The 18419-nt window shown below is 37.9% G+C and overlaps 1 protein-coding gene across 2 annotated transcripts in view; it reads left to right on the top strand.

Moving 5' to 3' along the window:
* The window catches only part of C6 (complement C6), a 75288-nt gene extending 73841 nt beyond the window's left edge, over positions 1-1447 (top strand). For both annotated transcript variants that reach the window (XM_005556795.5, XM_005556796.5), the window contains exon 18: positions 682-1447. In XM_005556795.5, coding sequence (XP_005556852.3) covers positions 682-863 — 182 coding nt within the window. In that variant the 3' untranslated portion in view covers positions 864-1447. The remainder of the gene's footprint in view (positions 1-681) is intronic.
* Positions 1448-18419: the final 16972 nt, after the last annotated feature.

Raw genomic sequence — 18419 nt, 5'->3', positions numbered from 1 at the left:
ATCCTGCTTCTACCATTTACTAAATTGTGTGGCCATAGGCAAAGAGCTTAAATTCCTTGAGCTCAGTTTCCTCTTCTGTAGAATTATTATGATAGCCTAGTTCATACATTTGTTGTAAGGGTTTGAAAAAATTAAGCATATAAAATGCTTGGCATATTGTGTGGCTTCACAGTACATGATCTACAAATGATAACTATAAAGGTACTTAGGCAATGCCAACATTAAAAATGAAAATAAAATAAAAGGACAGGCTGAAGACACTGGAGAAATGGATTGATAGGACTAGTGCCTGATTGAATGTAGGCAGTGAGTGAGAGGGAGGTGCCAGAGATAGCGCAAATCTTCATTGGATGTGGACAGTGAGACAGGGGGAACTGCCCGAAATAGGCCAACTCTTTAAGCTTATTGGCTTACTAGTGCCCTCTAGTCTCTTATATACAGATCTCTCTATTCAATCACAGTTGGGTCTTTGGGGTCGTTGCCTTTGGTGGGTTGTTTTGTTGTTTTTGTTTTGCTTTGTTTTCAATTTTTATTTTTTGGCTTTCTCATTCATTAGAGAAAGCTTTGGACCAAACTTAATTTAACACCATCAAGGAGCTCGCCACCCTGGGGATGATTTAGATGAAACCAAACCCTAATGTACTGTGGTGAGTCACACTGTCTCTCTCTCTCTCATTACAGCCTCCACTTCCAAATGTGTCTGCCTATTGCCCCCACAGTGCTTCAAGGGTGGAAACCAACTCTACTGTGTCAAGATGGGATCATCAACAAGTGAGAAAACATTGAACATCTGTGAAGTGGGAGCTATAAGATGTGCAAACAGGAAGGTGGAAATACTGCATCCTGGAAAGTGTTTGGCCTAGCACAATTACTGCTAGGCCCAGCACAATTAACAGATTTACCATCCAGAAGAACCAGCTCCTACAAATGAGAATTCTTGTACAAACAGCAGACTGGCATGCTCAAAGTTACTGACAAAAATTATTTTATGTTAGTTTGAGATCATTATTCTCCCCTGACTCTCCTGTTTGGGCATGTCTTACTCAGTTCCAGCTCATGAGGCCCTGTAGCATACCCCTCGGTACCAACTTCTACAGCAGTCTGGTAAATTCTCCTGTTCACATTGCACAAAAATAATGTGACTTCTGAGACCCTTATGTAGCCTGTGACATTAAGCATTCTCACAATTAGAAATAAGAATAAAACCCATAATTTTCTTCAATGAGTTAATAAACAGAAATCTCCAGAACCTCTAAAACACATTCTTGAAGCCCAACTTTCATGTCTTCATTCAACAAATAATTTCTGAGTGTACATACAGGATGTCAAGTACTGACCAAAGTCCTGAGAACTCGGCAGATAATAAAACAGACAAAAGCCTTTGCCTTCGTGAAGCATACATTCATTCAGGGGTAGACACACAAAAAATGAAATAAACAGGTAAAATATGTGGCATGTTTCATGGTGATAATTGTTTTGGAGAAAACACATGGAAGGGTGAGTCCCATCCGTAATTGTCATCTTATGCAAGGAAATATTCCATAACAATAAACATCACTGTAAGGATGATCGAACTCCAGTGGAAATTATCTTGTATAAAGTTGTTAAGGATAAACTTCTGGAGTTCTATTCTCTCAGAAAGTAGAAGAGAGATTCCCTTTGCCTCACCTAAAGTGCATCAGAAAGTTTTAGGCTGAAGTGTGTGATGGATGGAAAATTGTCAGAGAATTTTGAAGGAATAATGTTTAAGGTAAGTCATATTTTTCATTAGGCCATACAAAGAAGAAACCAGTTTATTAGCATGGCTAGGGTGTCAATTTGAATTGGAGAAGAGAGGCATCTTTGGAGCAGCAGTTCTCAAATATTAGAGTGCATTAGAATCACCTAGAGGGTGTGTGTATTCAGATAAATGCCTGGAACCACCCCAGTTTCTAACTCAGTAGTTCTGGGGTGGGACCTGAGAATGTGTGTTTCTAACAGCATTCCAGGTGGTACTGCTTATGATCATCAGGCCACCACATTTTGAGCATACCGAATTTACAGATGGAGTCATCACACAGCTAACTCTGATTAAGTAATTGATCTCAAAACCATAGCCAATCTCCAGGGAGGTGAGTGAAAGCAGATTCCCTTCCAGCAAAACTCATTGGGATCCTCACCTCTTGGAAGGAGGCTGTGAGCCACAGCTACCTGCCAACCCCATCCCCAGACCTTATACATGCAGCTCCTCCTTCATCTCATTGATCATAGGATATCCGCAAAAATCTAACATATATCATAATATTAAAGGAGAAGAATGGGGAATGAAAACACCTATAAACAAAAATCATTTTCCTGGTGTAACAGAGGTTGAACATGACCTTTTTCTTTCGCAGGAGTCAGTAACCCAACTATTTACCAGTCATACCACCCCACTCCCTTCTCACCCTGAGGAGTGCAGGCCACTCCGGTAAGCATCATAAGCCTTCAGCACATGCGAGACATCAGCTGAGAGCAAAGAGGTATTAAATACTCCCACGTCCTAAGGAGAGCCACTAACAATTAAATCAATAAACTTTCCCCAGGATTGAACTGGCTCTGTTCAACCCAGCTCTCATGCCAGCCCTACACCTTTCCAGGCTATAAAATGGGACTAGATGAGTAGCGAAGGGAGTCATGTGAATCTGCAGCCACAGGAATGCAGAGTTCACAGCGGGTGTCCTGTTCTTCTCCTAAGTCCATTCTCTCCCTTTGCTGAGGAGGAGGAGGAGGATGCTGAAAATGTCCACTGAAGCCAGGCAACCAAAGCCCCAAGACAACTAGGTCGAGGGTGTGATGAAACCACCTTTGCTAAAATTATAACAGTGAGAACATTATGTCTGTGAGAGAGATCTGATTTAACAAACCCCCATCCTGCGTTTAGCCTTCAAACTACTCTTAATCATTCCTGGGCTTGGGCCAAGCTAACTTTGGGAGACATTTAATTTATAGTTTAAATGGTAATAGCCTCTCCCCAAAACTCAACCACCTTTATAAAGCTAATGAGAGACCACCACACTAGGAGGATGAGAGGAACCTGAATTCCGCTAGGGTGTAGACATACATGATTACCCACACATTATTCCAGATGCACAAGATGTAAAACTTCCCCAAATTACTACTGCAAGTAACATCACTATTGTAGAACCTAAGATTGGCCTTTTTAGATGTCTTTTCAGGTTTTTTGCATCTGATGACCAGTGGCTCCACCTGGATCCACCAACTGCTTCTGTGGCCCCATCCAGAAGTGACTCAGTGAATAAGGGGACCATTTCCCACACTCCTATAATTACACTCCCAACCAATCAGCAGCAAGTACCCATTGCCTAGCCTTCCTCCCTTTTCCCCCAAACTATCTTGGAAAAATCCTAGCCTTTGAATTTTTAGAGAGACTGATGTGAGTAATAATAAAACTCAGGTCTTTCATTCAGCTGGTCTGTGTGAATTAAGCTCCTTCTCTATTGCAATCCCCCTGTCGTTATAAATCAGCTCTCTCTGAGCAGTGGGCAAAATGAACTCATTGGACAGTTACAGTGGGGTTACCTACAATATGGATATATGGTACTGCCCTAGCTTGTTGGAGGCTGTGGAATCTTATAGCTGCTACTGGCAAGGTTTCTGAGGATTAGCACCTTGCCCCTCTCTCATAGTTGCAGCCTGACTAGGGAGAAGATGGATACAGCCCTTTTCTCCATCTGCATCCCATGGCACAGAGAAATCATGAAAACTTGGTGGCTCCTGTGGAGCACAGAGAAGAGGAAAGGCCAGCACTGTCACTGGAGGGAAGAAGGAAATGAAATGAAAATCAGATATGAGATTGGAGACTTAAACTGGAGCAACTTTCAAAAAATAGAAACTGACCAGAAAGCTGTCTGATCTGTGCCAGAGCTAAGGAGAATGGAATTTGGCAGACTAGTGAAAGCTAGTGAAAGCTGGAGCTGCCATAACAAAGTCATACAAAGCTGGAGCTGCCATAACCAAGTCATACAAATAGAAACTTTTTGTCTCACAATTCTGGTGGCTAGAAATCTGAAACGAAGATGTTGGCAGAGGCATGGTTCCTCTGAAACCTATAGACGATAATCCTTCCTTGCCTCTGCCAGCTTCTGGTGTTTGCCAGCAATTTTTGGCATTCCTTGGCTTTTGGATTCATCACTGCAGTTTCTGCCTTCATCAACACGTGGCCATCTTTGTTGTCTTCCTTCTGTCAATATCTGCCCGAATTTCCATTGTCTTATAAGGATGCTAATCTTGTTAAACTAGGCCTACACTAAATGAGGCAGGAGAGTAGGGTCTGGAGGTAAGCAACACAAGGCCGATTGATGATTTGCACTGACTTCCTAGAACTAAATCAAATAGAAACACTTCAGCTATGACAGGAAATAGCCTCTCCATTTACCTAGGGTGTACATGGAGTATATGACTTTGTAACTTTACTTCATCCTCTTTATTTCCATAGGGCATACACTAAGTAACCAATGGAAACCTCTAGAGGGTATTTAAACCCCAGAAAATTCTGTAGTGAGGCTCTTGATTAGTTGGTCTTTTACCACTTCAGCTACCTTTGTTTCAAAGAATTTTTTGAGTACACTAATCCATTAAAGTTTGCATTAGGCTGATTTGCATACCATTTACCAGCTGAATTTTTACACTTTGATATTAATATTAAGATAGCAATTTAGTACAGTAAGTGTTAAGAGCTAGTGATAAAATTATTAACATGAAACAGAGAACAAAACTGAAACATATTAAATACCTGGAATTTGGCCCTCCAATCTCCAATTCTGTCCTAGAAGATTAAATAAATTCCAGATCAAAGGTAAAAGCTTTATCTCTTTGGCTATTAGAGATGAATACTAAGTCTTCATGTTTGTAGCTTAAGTAACTGGAAATCAATTCAGCTCTTTTTTAAATATGGATTTGAATTGTTGATGGTTCTGCAATATACTAACAAACTGAGACACCAGCTTAAAGAACTTTATGACTAGACATGTTATATATTTCTGATGTCCTGGAAGCGAAGACACAAAAATAATTATAAGGTTATGATTTTAAAATTCCAGTCCTCTGTTTATCTGACAATCAAGCTTAATCAAAGGTTTCCTCTTTTGAGCAGTCTTCAATAAAGCCCACTAAATTTTAGAATATGTTACTGTTTTTTCTCTTTCTACCAAAGCCTTCAACTCCTACAATCCACATTTCATAGTTTTAAAGATTGAGCTCCTCTGTTATTTCCAAAAGAGCACCTATAAGCTATCCCTGAACCACATTCCTTCCTAAAATCTAATTCTGAGTAACAAGAATCTGATAGATCATGATGTTTCTGGTCAGTGTTGGGTACAAAACTACCCCGAAGCTTAATTAATTGGATTCTAAATGGCTGGCTCTCTCCAAGGTCACCTTCATTCTTTTGGACATCATGTGTGGAATCAATGAGGCATTGAGCTTCTAACCAAACAAATAGCCTGCAAAATTATAGTTGTATCCAGTCCATTTTATGAACATAAGACAGGCTACTGCTGCCCTATTTGTCTTCTTGACAAGTTCTAGCTGCATGGTTTCAGTTCCAAGTGTCAAATATCAGTTAACAGAGGTGTGTGTCACCAATCAAGGGACTCCAAGGAACAGATGGCACACTGAAAGTCATGCTCACAAAGATTTATATAGAAAGATGCTCATCACAACATTATTTGTAATAGCAAAAAATGACAGACCCTAACTGTCCAATAATAAATTATGGCCCCTCAATATAAAGGAAAATATGAGGTCACTGACAAACATCTTTTTTAAATGATTTTAAGGGATATAATAAAAAGTGAAAGACCAGACTACAAAACTATACATGATTACAGCTATGAAAATTGTGTGTGTATATAAATGGCTTTAAAAACAATGATTGGAAAAACAGTATCTACTGTTGGAATTTAGAGTGACTTTTATTTATATAGCTTCTATATTTCAAGATTTTCTTCAATTGGCATGCATTTTTTTTTATAGTTGTGTATGAAAAGTCATTTAAAATTTGTTCTCTTCTACGTAGGTGAGAAGGGCAGATAGTTAATTCTGCTTGTATGGACACACTGATGGCTTATATGGTAGAGATCTCCCTGGTCTGAATTTGACCACATGGGGAGGTGTGGCAGCTTTCAGCGAAACTTGTGAACCTCATATACATCATTCATTCATTCACAAACACTTACTGACTACCTGCTAAGTTCCAGGAGTTAGGGCTATAATCATGCAGAGGTTTTGGAGGCACTTAGAGTATGATGAAAAGATCATAAAGGTATACTTAAAACAGTATTACATAAAGTAGAAAGGAATGAGTTACTGTTAAAATAATTGTAGGTACAGACAATGTCTTAAAGGAATAAATTTTAAAAACTAGACAGTTAATAAAATCAAGCCTAAATCTTCAAAGTTTGATAGCAGTTAGAGACACTTAGTAGCTGTTTAAATTTGGACAAGTCTTTCCAAGACTCAATTTCCTCTCATGAAAGATGGAGATAACACCAGCTAACTCACTCTGTTTGTTCTGAGGATTGAGTGGAGTAAAAAAATTATATATAAAAAATATCTGTATATATCACAATTACCACTAGAGAGCCTAGAATGAGAAGTGCATTTACTACTTGGGTGTTGTTTATTGTTACTATTATTATTATTATTAACAACAACAATGGAGACTAGTGGCTGCAGTTCACATTTTATTTTCTATTACATGACATATTTCCTCTACTGCCAATCTTGCTATTGAAACCTGATTTATTAAGGACCCCATGGTGGAGTGCTCAGGGGAGAGAAAGAGCTGGAATATTCAGAATCCATATCAAACGAAGCAGAGAAAATGTACTTGTTCACTGTGCTTATGTATCAACAACAGAAGTAAAAGTTTTGAGTTCTTTTTAGAGTATTCATCATGTATGCCAGATAAATGGACATGAACAAATGTTTTGCAAATGAAAACAAAATGGGGAAAAAAATAAAAATCAATGATGTCAAAGAAATGTAGACAGAAGACTCATTAATAGAAAATGAGGAAAAAATTAGATGGAGAAATTGGAAATATACTCCAAGGATTACTTGTTTAGTGTCACCCTCTCCCTGTCCCACAGGGAAGGACATCGCCTATTTAGAAGAGTCTCCATTTTACTAAAACGTGGCCCTTAACATGAGGGTAAAGTGACATCACAGTTCAAAGCCATGAGACTAGAAGCTGTTGTCCTTCATGCACTTTATTTCTAATAATGCCAGCTTCTAGAGAAATACCCTAACTGAAGAATTTTCATTTTGTTTATCACAACTGAAAACTAATTGTTCGGCCATGTCTACCCTTCTGTTGAAATATGGTGATGTACACTAGTACATCTCTGCAATAGTCAAAAATACTGCTCACCAATATTTGTGGCTCTCCATCTCCCAGGAATCAGGTTGGATCACACTTCTTGGCTCTTGTGGTAGGAGTGCTATGCCATTCTTACAGATGGATGAAATGTGAGCAGATATACGTGTGGAACTTCTTGGTCAAGTATTTAATTGCTGGCCTGAAGATTCCCCCAGTTTCCCTTTCTCTATGGCACATTTGAGATAGTGACTTCTTCATCAGCCTGAGTTCCTGAGTCACTAATAGGAACAGAGCCCATTATACTCCATTGAATATCTGTGGGTATGTGGTTTGAGCAAAAAATAAACCTTTCTTGTTTTATGCCACTGATATTTTGGGATGGTTATTCGTTATATCATTACCTAGCCTACCTGTCTGACATTAACTATAATGTAACAAATGACATGATGCCGTTAAAAGCTGATCTCTCTCACTTCCTCAAATTGCATTCCAGAACAATTTCACATTTCTCCAGGCATTACTGAATTAAAAAGTAAGAATTGTCATTCCCTTGAACATGGCCTATAATCATGAGTATACTTGGGTGGAAAATTCATAAACAAATTAAAATTAGAAGACGAAAATGATAATGTTTAGTTTTAAAATACATTCTGAATTGTATCCATTATTTTATAGAGAAATTGAATAGGAAAATTTAAAGTTGCAAAGAAAAAATAAATCCTTCTATATAGAGTTTACTTGCAAGGACTAAAAAGAAACATAAATGCAAAAAAATGGTGAACACTTTCCTAAGAAACATTTTATAATTTGAATAATTCTGTAGTATCTTGGAAATGTTTATTATTTTTAAAAGCATTTCAAAGTTGTTGAACCTGCTTCATATTTCTTGATTACCAAATCATCTTCATTATATTTCAAACCAATTGCTTGTCAAAAATACATTATAAAGAACTTTGGGCATTTACAAATGATGTCAATATTTAAAAATTGATTCTTTATTCCGATTTCTAATCCTTGAATAAAACATAAAATCCAGTTCATATGTTGTAGCAGGTTCTATTTATTGCCCCATCTCTCCCAACACTCATTCAAGTCCCTCCCAATGGGCAATATTTCAGGAGATGTTAGTCCCAGTCTCAACCTCAGCCCCAAAAAGTGAATTCCAATTGCTTTAAGGCAGTCAGTGCGGTCCCATTTCCCTTCCCATGTGGATCGGACACATGCATGGCAAGTCTGCCAAATGAAAGGTGAGAAGCATCTTCTGGAGGACTTATGAGAAGAATTTTTCTTACTCTTCGACAGTTCAGAGGAAGAAATCATCTCTTTTTGTGAATGTTACCATATCTGAATATGATGCTGGCAGCTTCTTCAGCCTTCTTATTACCATGAAATTTCCATTTCTGGTCTGGCCAACATATGGAGGAGGTTTCAGCAGAAACATGGAAAGAACTGAACCATTGATGAAATCACTGAGCTACTGAATTAACCAACTGTGGAATGTTCACACTTCTTGTCTTTCTGTTATAAAATAATAAATATTCTTCATCGTTTAAGTGATTTTGAGTTTTCTGCTACTCATAGCCAAATATATGCTGATTCAGAAATTAATCATGTTCTTTTCTATTCAACAAATGATGCTGGGATAATTGTCAAGCCACATGTAGAAGAATGAAACTGGATCCTTATCTTTCACCTTATACAAAAATCAACTCAAGATGGATCAAATACTTAAATCCAAAACTTGAGACTATGAAAATTCTAGAAAATAACATTAGAAAAACCCTCCTAGACATTGGCTTAAGCAAAAACTTCCTGACCAAGAAATCAAAAGCAAATGCAACAAAAACAAAGATAAATAGATGGGACCTAATTAAACTAAAAAGCTTCTGTGCAGCAAAAGGAACAGTCAGCAGAGTAAATAGACAACCCACAGAGTGGGTGAAAAAAATATGTATATATAAATACATACATATATACATATACATATATATATATATAGGAATACTACCGGTATTCCATGGGGGGTGTGTGTGTGTGTGTATATATATACGTACACACATATGTATATATGTACATACATTCAGGAGATGTTAGTCCCAATCTCAACCCCAGTCCCAAAAAGTGAATTCCAATTGGTTTAAGGCAGTCAGCGTGGTCCCATTTCCCTTCCCATATACATATATATACACACACACACACTCACACATATACATATATATACACACACACACACTGACACATATACATATATATACACACACACATATATATATATACACACACTCACACATATACATATATATATACACACACACACATATATATATACACACACACACACATAAAAAATGGAATACTACTCAGCCATAAAAAGAAATGAAATAATGGCATTCACAGCAACCTGGATGGAATTGGAGACCATTATTCTAAGTGAAGTAACTCAGGAATGGAAAACCAAACATTGTATGTTCTCACTTAAAAGTGGAAACTAAGCTATTAAGACACAAAGGCATAACACTGATGCAATGAACTTTGGAGACTCGGGGGGAAAGTGTGAAGGGGGGAGAGGGTAAAAAGACTACAAATTGGGTACAGTGTATATTAATCAGGTGATGGATACACCAAAATCTCAGAAATCACCACTAAAGAACTTATTCATGTAACCAAAACCACCTGTTCCTCAAAAACCAATGTAAATAAAAAATATAAATAAATACATAAATACATAAATAGGGGTAAAAATAAGAATTTTTAAAAGAAGTTAATCATGATTTTGAGGTTTGTACTTTCATGATGTTGATAGATGAATAGCATAAGTTTTTCTCTTAAAATGACTATAATTTGTATTTAAAAAATTGAAGGATTCTCTCCGCTGGTTGAAGATACTTATCTAGCAACAAACAAAATGAAAAAAAATCTTCAGAAATAGAACTTCATAAAAAACATTGTAATTTTGTAATGAATCTCTCCATTATTTCTCAGAAAGCCAGGCACCTCTAAAGCTTCTCAAATAACCGTAATTAATTATAGGTCTTTTGTGTACTCAGTACCATGTTTATTTCTCTGAGGAGGAAGACCTAATGCTTACTAAGCCACTATTTACGTCAGACTCATCATGTAATTATTTTATTTAGCCCTTGCAGCAACTCTAAGAGATGTAGGTGTTATTGGCCTCATTTAGAGATGAAGAACCTGAGGATTTGGTAATCACAGTTACCTGCCAAATGTCATACATCTCATAAGAGGCAGAGACAGAATTCAGACCTGGGCAGCCTGACTGAAGAACTTGGGAGCTGACTGTATTGTATGAAAGTTAAATTAATTGATTTTATAGTTATGCTGTTGATTTCAGTGGTTACAAAGATGGCTGTGAATTATTACTCTTCCCATTGAGATGTGGTTTGTAATTCTCCTCCCCCTTGAATCTTGACAGGCTTGTTGCTGCTTTGACTAATAGAGTACAGCAAAAGTGACACTTTTGAAGTGACACTTCTGAAGCTGTCAAAAAAAAGGCCTTGAAGCTTTCGCCTGATTTACAGAAACACTTGCTCTTGGTGCCTTGAACTGCCATGATAGAAATTCAATGACCTTGATGTCACCATACCATGAGACAACAAAAGACACATGAAGAAGCCACATGTAGAGGTTCTGACAAGAGGTATAGCTTAGCCCAGATTTTGACACATCCAAATCTAGACACCAGGCATGTGAATGAAGAAGGCTTCAGATATTTCCAGATTCCATATGTTTAAAACACCTTCTGAGGTTTGAGTCTTCCAAGTTGAGGCTCCAGACAGCAAGAAGCAGAGACAAGCCATCTCAACTGTCTTCACTCCAAATTCCTGATCCATGGACTCCATAAGCAAAAAAAGCAACTGTTATTTTACACAATTAACTTTGGATCAGTTTATTGTACAGCAATAAATGACCAAAATAGTTATGTAAGAGAATGTCTCTACTCGTAGAAAATATACACTGAAGTGTATCGGAATAAAAGGATATAATGTTCACCTTTCACTCTCAAGTGACCCAGAGAAGATAGTATAATACACATATATAATGTAATTTTATACATATAAATATATACATAGCCAATACTCTGGCCATGTAAGGTAATATATATGTAATATATATTATATAGAGAGAGAGAGAGAGAGAAAGAAGGAAGAAGAAAGAAAAAGAAATAAAGAGAAAAATGATGAAGAAGAGGAAGAAGAAGAAAAGGACGAAGGAGAAGAAGAAGGAGAAAGAGGAAGAGGAGGAGAAGAAATTTGGCAAAATGTTAATCATTGATAAATCTGAGTGAATATATATGGAGTTATTTGTATTATTCTTGAGACTTTTCTGTAGGTCCAACATTATTTTAAAATAAATTTAAAAAGAGAACCCATGGGCTTTTCACTGTAACATGCATGAGATGTCATACCTGTGTAAAACCATTGCCAACAACCCAATGCAGTATCTAGTTTTCTGCTAAGCTACATGGTACAGACCACATCACTTCATTTCTACACATCAATATTCATCTGGGAAGGATATATTGAGAAGTGAAATAGAGTTCCTCTCCATTTAAAAATGAAGGAAAAGAATCACAACAGCATTATGATTTTACCTGGAATACAGGACATATTTTAACATGTACTCTTTTGCAAACTGAAAGTTGGCTTCTCAGCTGTAAGAAAACTATGGTTTCCTCTCCAAAACACCTGTTTGTATAATTATTTAAAAGACAAGAGGCACCCAAGAAGCTGGGTAGAGTTGATGGCTCTTCAGAAAAGTAATCAGGTGGACAGTTTTATAATCTTGCAAATTCAAAAACCTAGTTGAGAGCAAATTGGAAAAATAAATACAATAAAAAGTCCCTTCAGAACTGCGTTTCATTAAACTATGAACAAGAATTGTTTTGTGTTCTTTGCCTGGCAGCACATGAGAGCTGACAGCAGCTGATCATGCTCCACTGAGCACTGGTAATCACAGCACAATTGGTCACAAGCTTGTCGTAGGGAGCCTGAGCAGACAGGTTAACAGCAGAGCTATGAGGCTGAATTTTCTGTTATGGAGTGGATGTCTTCTTTAGGTGATCAATATGCCATTTTACTCACAAATAGAAACTTGTTTTTCGGATTGTTGGGACTTTTTGCTCTTAGTTCTAAACAACGCCTTTGATCTTTGGAGGACTTTATTGCTTGCCTCCTTTCTCAAAAAGTAACTGGGCAGGAATAATAAAGGAAGGCTAAGGCTTGAGCTCAAGGCCCTCTGCCAATGCAAAGTCACCAAAATTAATGACCATAGGGCATGCTTTCATGGAACTATGGGCAACTGAACTGAGAGTAACTAAGGAGTGCGCTTCTGGGCCCTCAGCTACCGGAAACCATGCCCTTATCACCACAAGGCTGACCACTGAGAAATTCCTAATTGCACCTTTGTTTTTGCCTGGTGCATTTCCTATTGTTGCTGTAACAAATTAGCACCAACTCAATTGCTTAAAACAACAGACGTTTATTATCTTAAGGTTCTGGCAGGGGCAGGAGTTCAAAGTGGATCTCACTGAGCTAAAAGCAATGTGCCAGCAAGATTACAATTTTTCTGGAAGTTGGAGGGGAGAATCTTTTTCGTTGTCACTTCCAGCTTCTTGAGGCCTCCTGCATTCCTTGGCTTATGGCTCCCTTTCCCTCTCTTCAAACCCAGGAATCACATCCTTCCAACTCTGCTTCTGTCATCGCATCTCTCCCTCCATCTCTCATGCTCTTTCCTCTTCCCACTTTCCCTTATAAGAACCTTTGTGATTACACTAGACCCACTCAGATAATCTAGAATAATCTCACTATTTCAAATCCTTAACTTAATCACATCTGTAAAATCTGTTTGCTCATGTAAGGTAATATATTCTCAAATTTGGAATATTAGGACTTGGATATTTTGTGGGATCATTATTCTGCCTACCATATCTGCTGTACTTCAGACAGCATTAGACTTAGGGTCTCCATGAAATTGGGAGATTTTTAAAAAATTGATTATAAATGGTTTTACAAAGCAAAATACCAAGTATCAAATATCAAAATATCAAATATCTGCTAATACTAAGGGTATCCTAACCTCTTTGCTTCTGATCCCAAAGGATGGGTACAGAGCTACCAGAATTTTCCAGAATACTTGGACTTTGAATATTGCCAGAACTATCTTCCCATCTCATATTTCAGTTTTCTTATGCATTCTTTATTCTCTGACTCCACAAACTAGCTATATTTCATAGTAGAAAACATGGCAGTCAGAATTTAACAAAAGAATAAGAGAGAAGACTTCAGCTTTCTAATCTAAAGTTAAAAACCTCAAAGAAGACTCATTAGTTCTACTTCAACGAGTGGTTTACTCCTAGACCAGTCAACTGTGGTCAAAAGGCAAGTTCACGTAAGAGCAAAACAGCTCTGGCACTAGTCCTCTGGCAGCGTGTGTGTGGGAGGCAGGTGATGGGGATGTCCAATTCCCTTGAGATTGGTTACTATAACACATAGAGCAGCACAATACAGCAACCACACTTCAAACTTTCCATTGACTTGCCAGACAATGAAGGGTCTTGAATTGGGGTAATGATACCCCCTTCAGGAAATGAGGACATTTGCTACAACAATGAGAGATCTCCTGGTAGTGGTCCCCAAACCTGGTGGTCATCAAAATCATTTGGAGAGCTTTTAAAAAATATTTATTCTAAAATCACACCCCACACCTACTAAAACAAAATCTCTAGAACTTGGATAATAGCACACAGTTGCTAAAAACCCAATCAAGAAAACGTTTTCAGATCTAGGCTGAGGCAGGTGATGTGTATCAAGAATCACACTGCCTGCCTGCTCCAAATTCTTGAATGCTGGCCCTAGTCCAAACTCTTACTCCTCATCCATTTTCTTACACCCACCTTACGGCTTCGCTACCTTTCCTAAATCTGTGCCAATGCAATCAGATTACACGATTACCAGTACTTTTTTCTGAAAATGTGTTCCTTTAACTATCATGTTTGAGTCCTCCGCTTGACCAACTGCATTGGCCAACTCTAACTCTAGCTTTAAGCTCAGGAATCACAGGAATCAGTCTCCACTTGTAAGTGAAGTGTTTCATTTTTGCCTATTGTCTCCATACTGTTTATTACTTTAAAACAGTGAGGAATAGAGCCAAATTAAGAAGAAAATTACAGAGAACGGATAAAATGAGAATACTGTGATGAACTGGGGTGTCATATTAAAGGTTATGCAATTTATCCTGTAAGTCAGTATTTTTCAAAAGATAGAGCCAAAATCACCTGGACCAATATCACCTCAAATAGTGCTACTAAAAGAGAACTCTCTGTACATTATTTATTATGGTATCCAACAAGATAATAACATAGCACTAGAATGTAAACCATCAAACTACTTCCTTCATCCACAAAATCTTGCTGCAAGAAAAGTAGTTGACTAAATTTAACAAGGTAATCAATGATAAACTTTATATACACTCTGTTACAAGTTCATCATCCCATGAAAACCAGCAAAAATCTTTTCTCACACAGGCGCTTTAAGTATACTTAACCTAAGGTACTATTTAAACAACAGCAACAACAATAGTAATATACTTAACACTTATTATATGATTGACATGGTTCCAAGCACTTTACATAAATTAATACATTTGAATCTGGCTAAAATCTTATGAGATGGGTAATATTTTCTTCATTTTTAAAGACAAAAAAAATGAAACAAAAATAACTCCAAAAATTTGCTCAAGGGCACGCAGGGATATGGATATCCATCACTCTTATTAGAAATATGATGAACCCAAATCTCTTTGTTTAGCACTCAGGAACTCTTATTTTAACTAGATCTCTCGGTCCTCATCTCTATAAAAGGAGTCCTTGGATATGTTAAAGCAGGGAATAAGAGAATTTAGATTTTAGATTAGATAGTTAACTCTTAGCCTAATATGAAAGGCCAGCTTGACGCAAGAAAGATTGGAGATAAGGAGACCTGTTTAAAGAGTCTGAAGTCCTTGAGGACAAGAGGGTCTCACCAAGGCAGGAGAAATCAAAAAGAAAGGACAAATATCAGAGATGCACTGAAGACAGAATTCAGCTGAATAATTAAGCACCTGCTGTGTCAGGCACAGCATTAAGTATTCTACATATGCAACCCAGACGTAACTAGATTCCATATGGACACTCTAGGTGGGTGCATCTTGAAACAGAAGACAGCATATTATCATATCCCCCCAAAATGTTACTGAGTAATAAGGATTTTACTGAAGATTTTACAGTTTCAGATGTTATGCCTAAATCCATACATTCTAGAGGGACTGAGTGCAAATTATTCCTGCACTCTTCATAAAAGTAGGTGCTGCTTCCACTTAGGAGCAGTCTCAATCCCTGCTGGCTGGGCTTCCAACAGTTGTACTCCTGCACTCCCACATTCATGGTAGCGATGCAAAATGAATGCAGAGGGTTAATTTTCAACAAGTGCCAGGGGAGCACCATGTTTGTATATCCCAGATCTCTTTTCCCAACCGGGGGGTAGACAAATATATCATGCCTTTTTCTTGGACACAATCTGTTTCCTGGCTACTGTTTCACCTAAGCTTTGGAATTTGTTTTTCACATCTCAGCATGGATACCACAACTGGGTGGTTGTGGGAGACTCTGCAAGCATTCATGATTGCCCTCATACTATTACTTGAGGCCTGTACTTTCATTTATAACAAAAGCTGAAGATGCCATTAAAAATCCAATTGATTTCCATCTCAGGTTGTGTCAGGGGTGACATTATGTAAAGAAACAAGCAAGACTGTCTGGTGAATGATCACAGAGGCTCAGATTCTCTGGTAACACACTGATCAAGACAGGGAAAATTTATCTTCCCGCAAGAAGTCCTCATTTAACTTCTGCCAAGGGTGACAAGTATTACTCTCAAGACATGTTGACATGTACCAGTGGGGCACTTCAGCCCCAGTAGTAAATTACCTGCATACAGGGTTGTTCTCATGAAAGTGCAGAGTGGGGATGGGAGAGTTAAAGGAGGGTAGGGAGGGTTCTTCTAGAGCAAACCTACTAGCTCCCTTGCCTCACCCCCACATACCTCCTCTGCTGACCTTTTGCTGGTAAGTTTGCCAATAAAACTTGTCCATTAATCCAATAATGTGAGACATTATCTATTTGCCTTTAATCTTGCCATAACAAGAAAAACATCTTTTTTCATATATTCCATATTTTATTTGATCTATATATTAACCATTTTACAGTAAAGTTCTAAGAAGATAAATAACTTTTCCAAGCACATGAGGGGCCTGAATGAGATGTTAGCATACGTTTGTTAGGCTTTGGAAAATGAGAAGAACTGAGGATAATTTCAAAATATCTTGCTTCAGTATCTAGGACAGTGATTCTAATGGAAATATAGATTGTAGAAAGAGAATGGTCTTAGGGTAATAAAATGAATTTAGTTTAAGTTATTTTAAGTGTTATGTATAATGGGAGATTGTAAGGTTTACAAATTGTATCTCCTAAAATTGATCACAATGTAAACGAGAAAAAGAGCTATGTTTATACCTCAAAATAACTGGCACAGAGCTATTTACACAGCAATCAATCAAAATATATTAACTGATTAAGGTAAAAACATGGAGAAATTTTTTAAAAATTATGTCAGAAGTATTTGGTTGGAAGTCATTTACCAGTTTAAAAAAAAAAAAAAAAAAAAAAAACCTATGTAAGTAGAGCTGGGTGCAGTGGCATAGGCATGTAGTCCCAAGCACCTGCAAAAGCTGAGTTGGGAGAATCACTTGAGCCCAGGAGTTCTGGGCCAGCCTGGACATCATAGCAAGACCCTATCTCTAAAAAGACAGACAAATAAAAACTATATCAGTAAATAATCTTCCCAAGAGAATGAAGCCCAATTTTCTTTTTTGAATTATTTATTCACTAATTCATTTCAGCATTTCTTTGTTTAATTGAGAGGTTGCTAAAAACATTATTAGGGACACATATGATTCTTAATCTCAAAGAGCATAAACTATCATGGAGAAGATAAAAAAATAAATTATTAATTATTAATCAGTTATTCCAAACTGTGATGAGTGCTATAAAGGAAAAAAAAAAAAAAAATGCTGTGGTAGAGAATAATGGGAATGAATGATGACTGAAAACCTTCTTTAAATAGTGGTCAGGAAACATGTCTCTGAGAAGAAGGCATTCAAGCTGAGAATGAAGAAGTGGAAGAAGCCAGACACCAGAAGTTTTAAGTAGAGGGTGCCACATAGCATGAACAGCACATGTGGAGACCCCAAAGTTAAAAGAGTCTGGGACTTTTCCAAGAAATAAGGCTAATTCAACTTCTGCTGTCACATAGGTTGAAGGCCAATGTGCCACTAAAAACAGAAAGTCAGAAAAATTTAAAAATCACATTTTTAAGGCACAAGAGGACTGTAGAGGCCACAAGGACTGAAGGGAATACATTTCAGAGAAAGAACCTTCGAGAGGTGAGCTAAGGTTCTGCCACTGTCCTCCTGGGGCATAGGTTGTCTTGGACATAGGCTAGAGGCTACAAATCAGTAATATAGGTAGCGTTCCACTGCTGGGGGACAGACAAGCTGTTAGAGTAGGTAGATAGGCAGATATGAGCTGGTCAGGATAGGGCCCCAAAGAATGTCAGGTGGCTGAAGGGTGACTACCAAGCAATGGTCAGGTAGCTGACAACAGGGAGGGGAAAATTTCCTAACAAACAGGAGACACCTTGAACTTGTGAGCAACAACTTCCCGATAAGAACTTAAAATGGCAGACATTCACCTTCCTCTGGGACGTGTCCAGGCATGCACAGTAAGGAGCAAACTGGTGGAGTTTGACCCATATATGACCTTCCTCTGGGGGCGCTACACTGGTATGGGAGAATTGCCCTAGGGGAGCAAGCCCATAACTTCGACTACCAAAGGGTGCATGCAGCCTCTCCCAGAAACTGACGCATCACTGCGCTTGCCGCCAGTAGCCAACAGCCTTCCCTGTGGAGGGATGACTAGAAAAGTCTGGGGAAAAAAGCCAGA

This window comes from Macaca fascicularis, chromosome 6, assembly GCF_037993035.2.
Source record: "Macaca fascicularis isolate 582-1 chromosome 6, T2T-MFA8v1.1".
NCBI classification, from domain to species: domain Eukaryota; kingdom Metazoa; phylum Chordata; class Mammalia; order Primates; family Cercopithecidae; genus Macaca; species Macaca fascicularis.
Note: the sequence above shows the minus strand (reverse complement) of the source record. Positions and strands in the feature narration are given on the sequence as shown.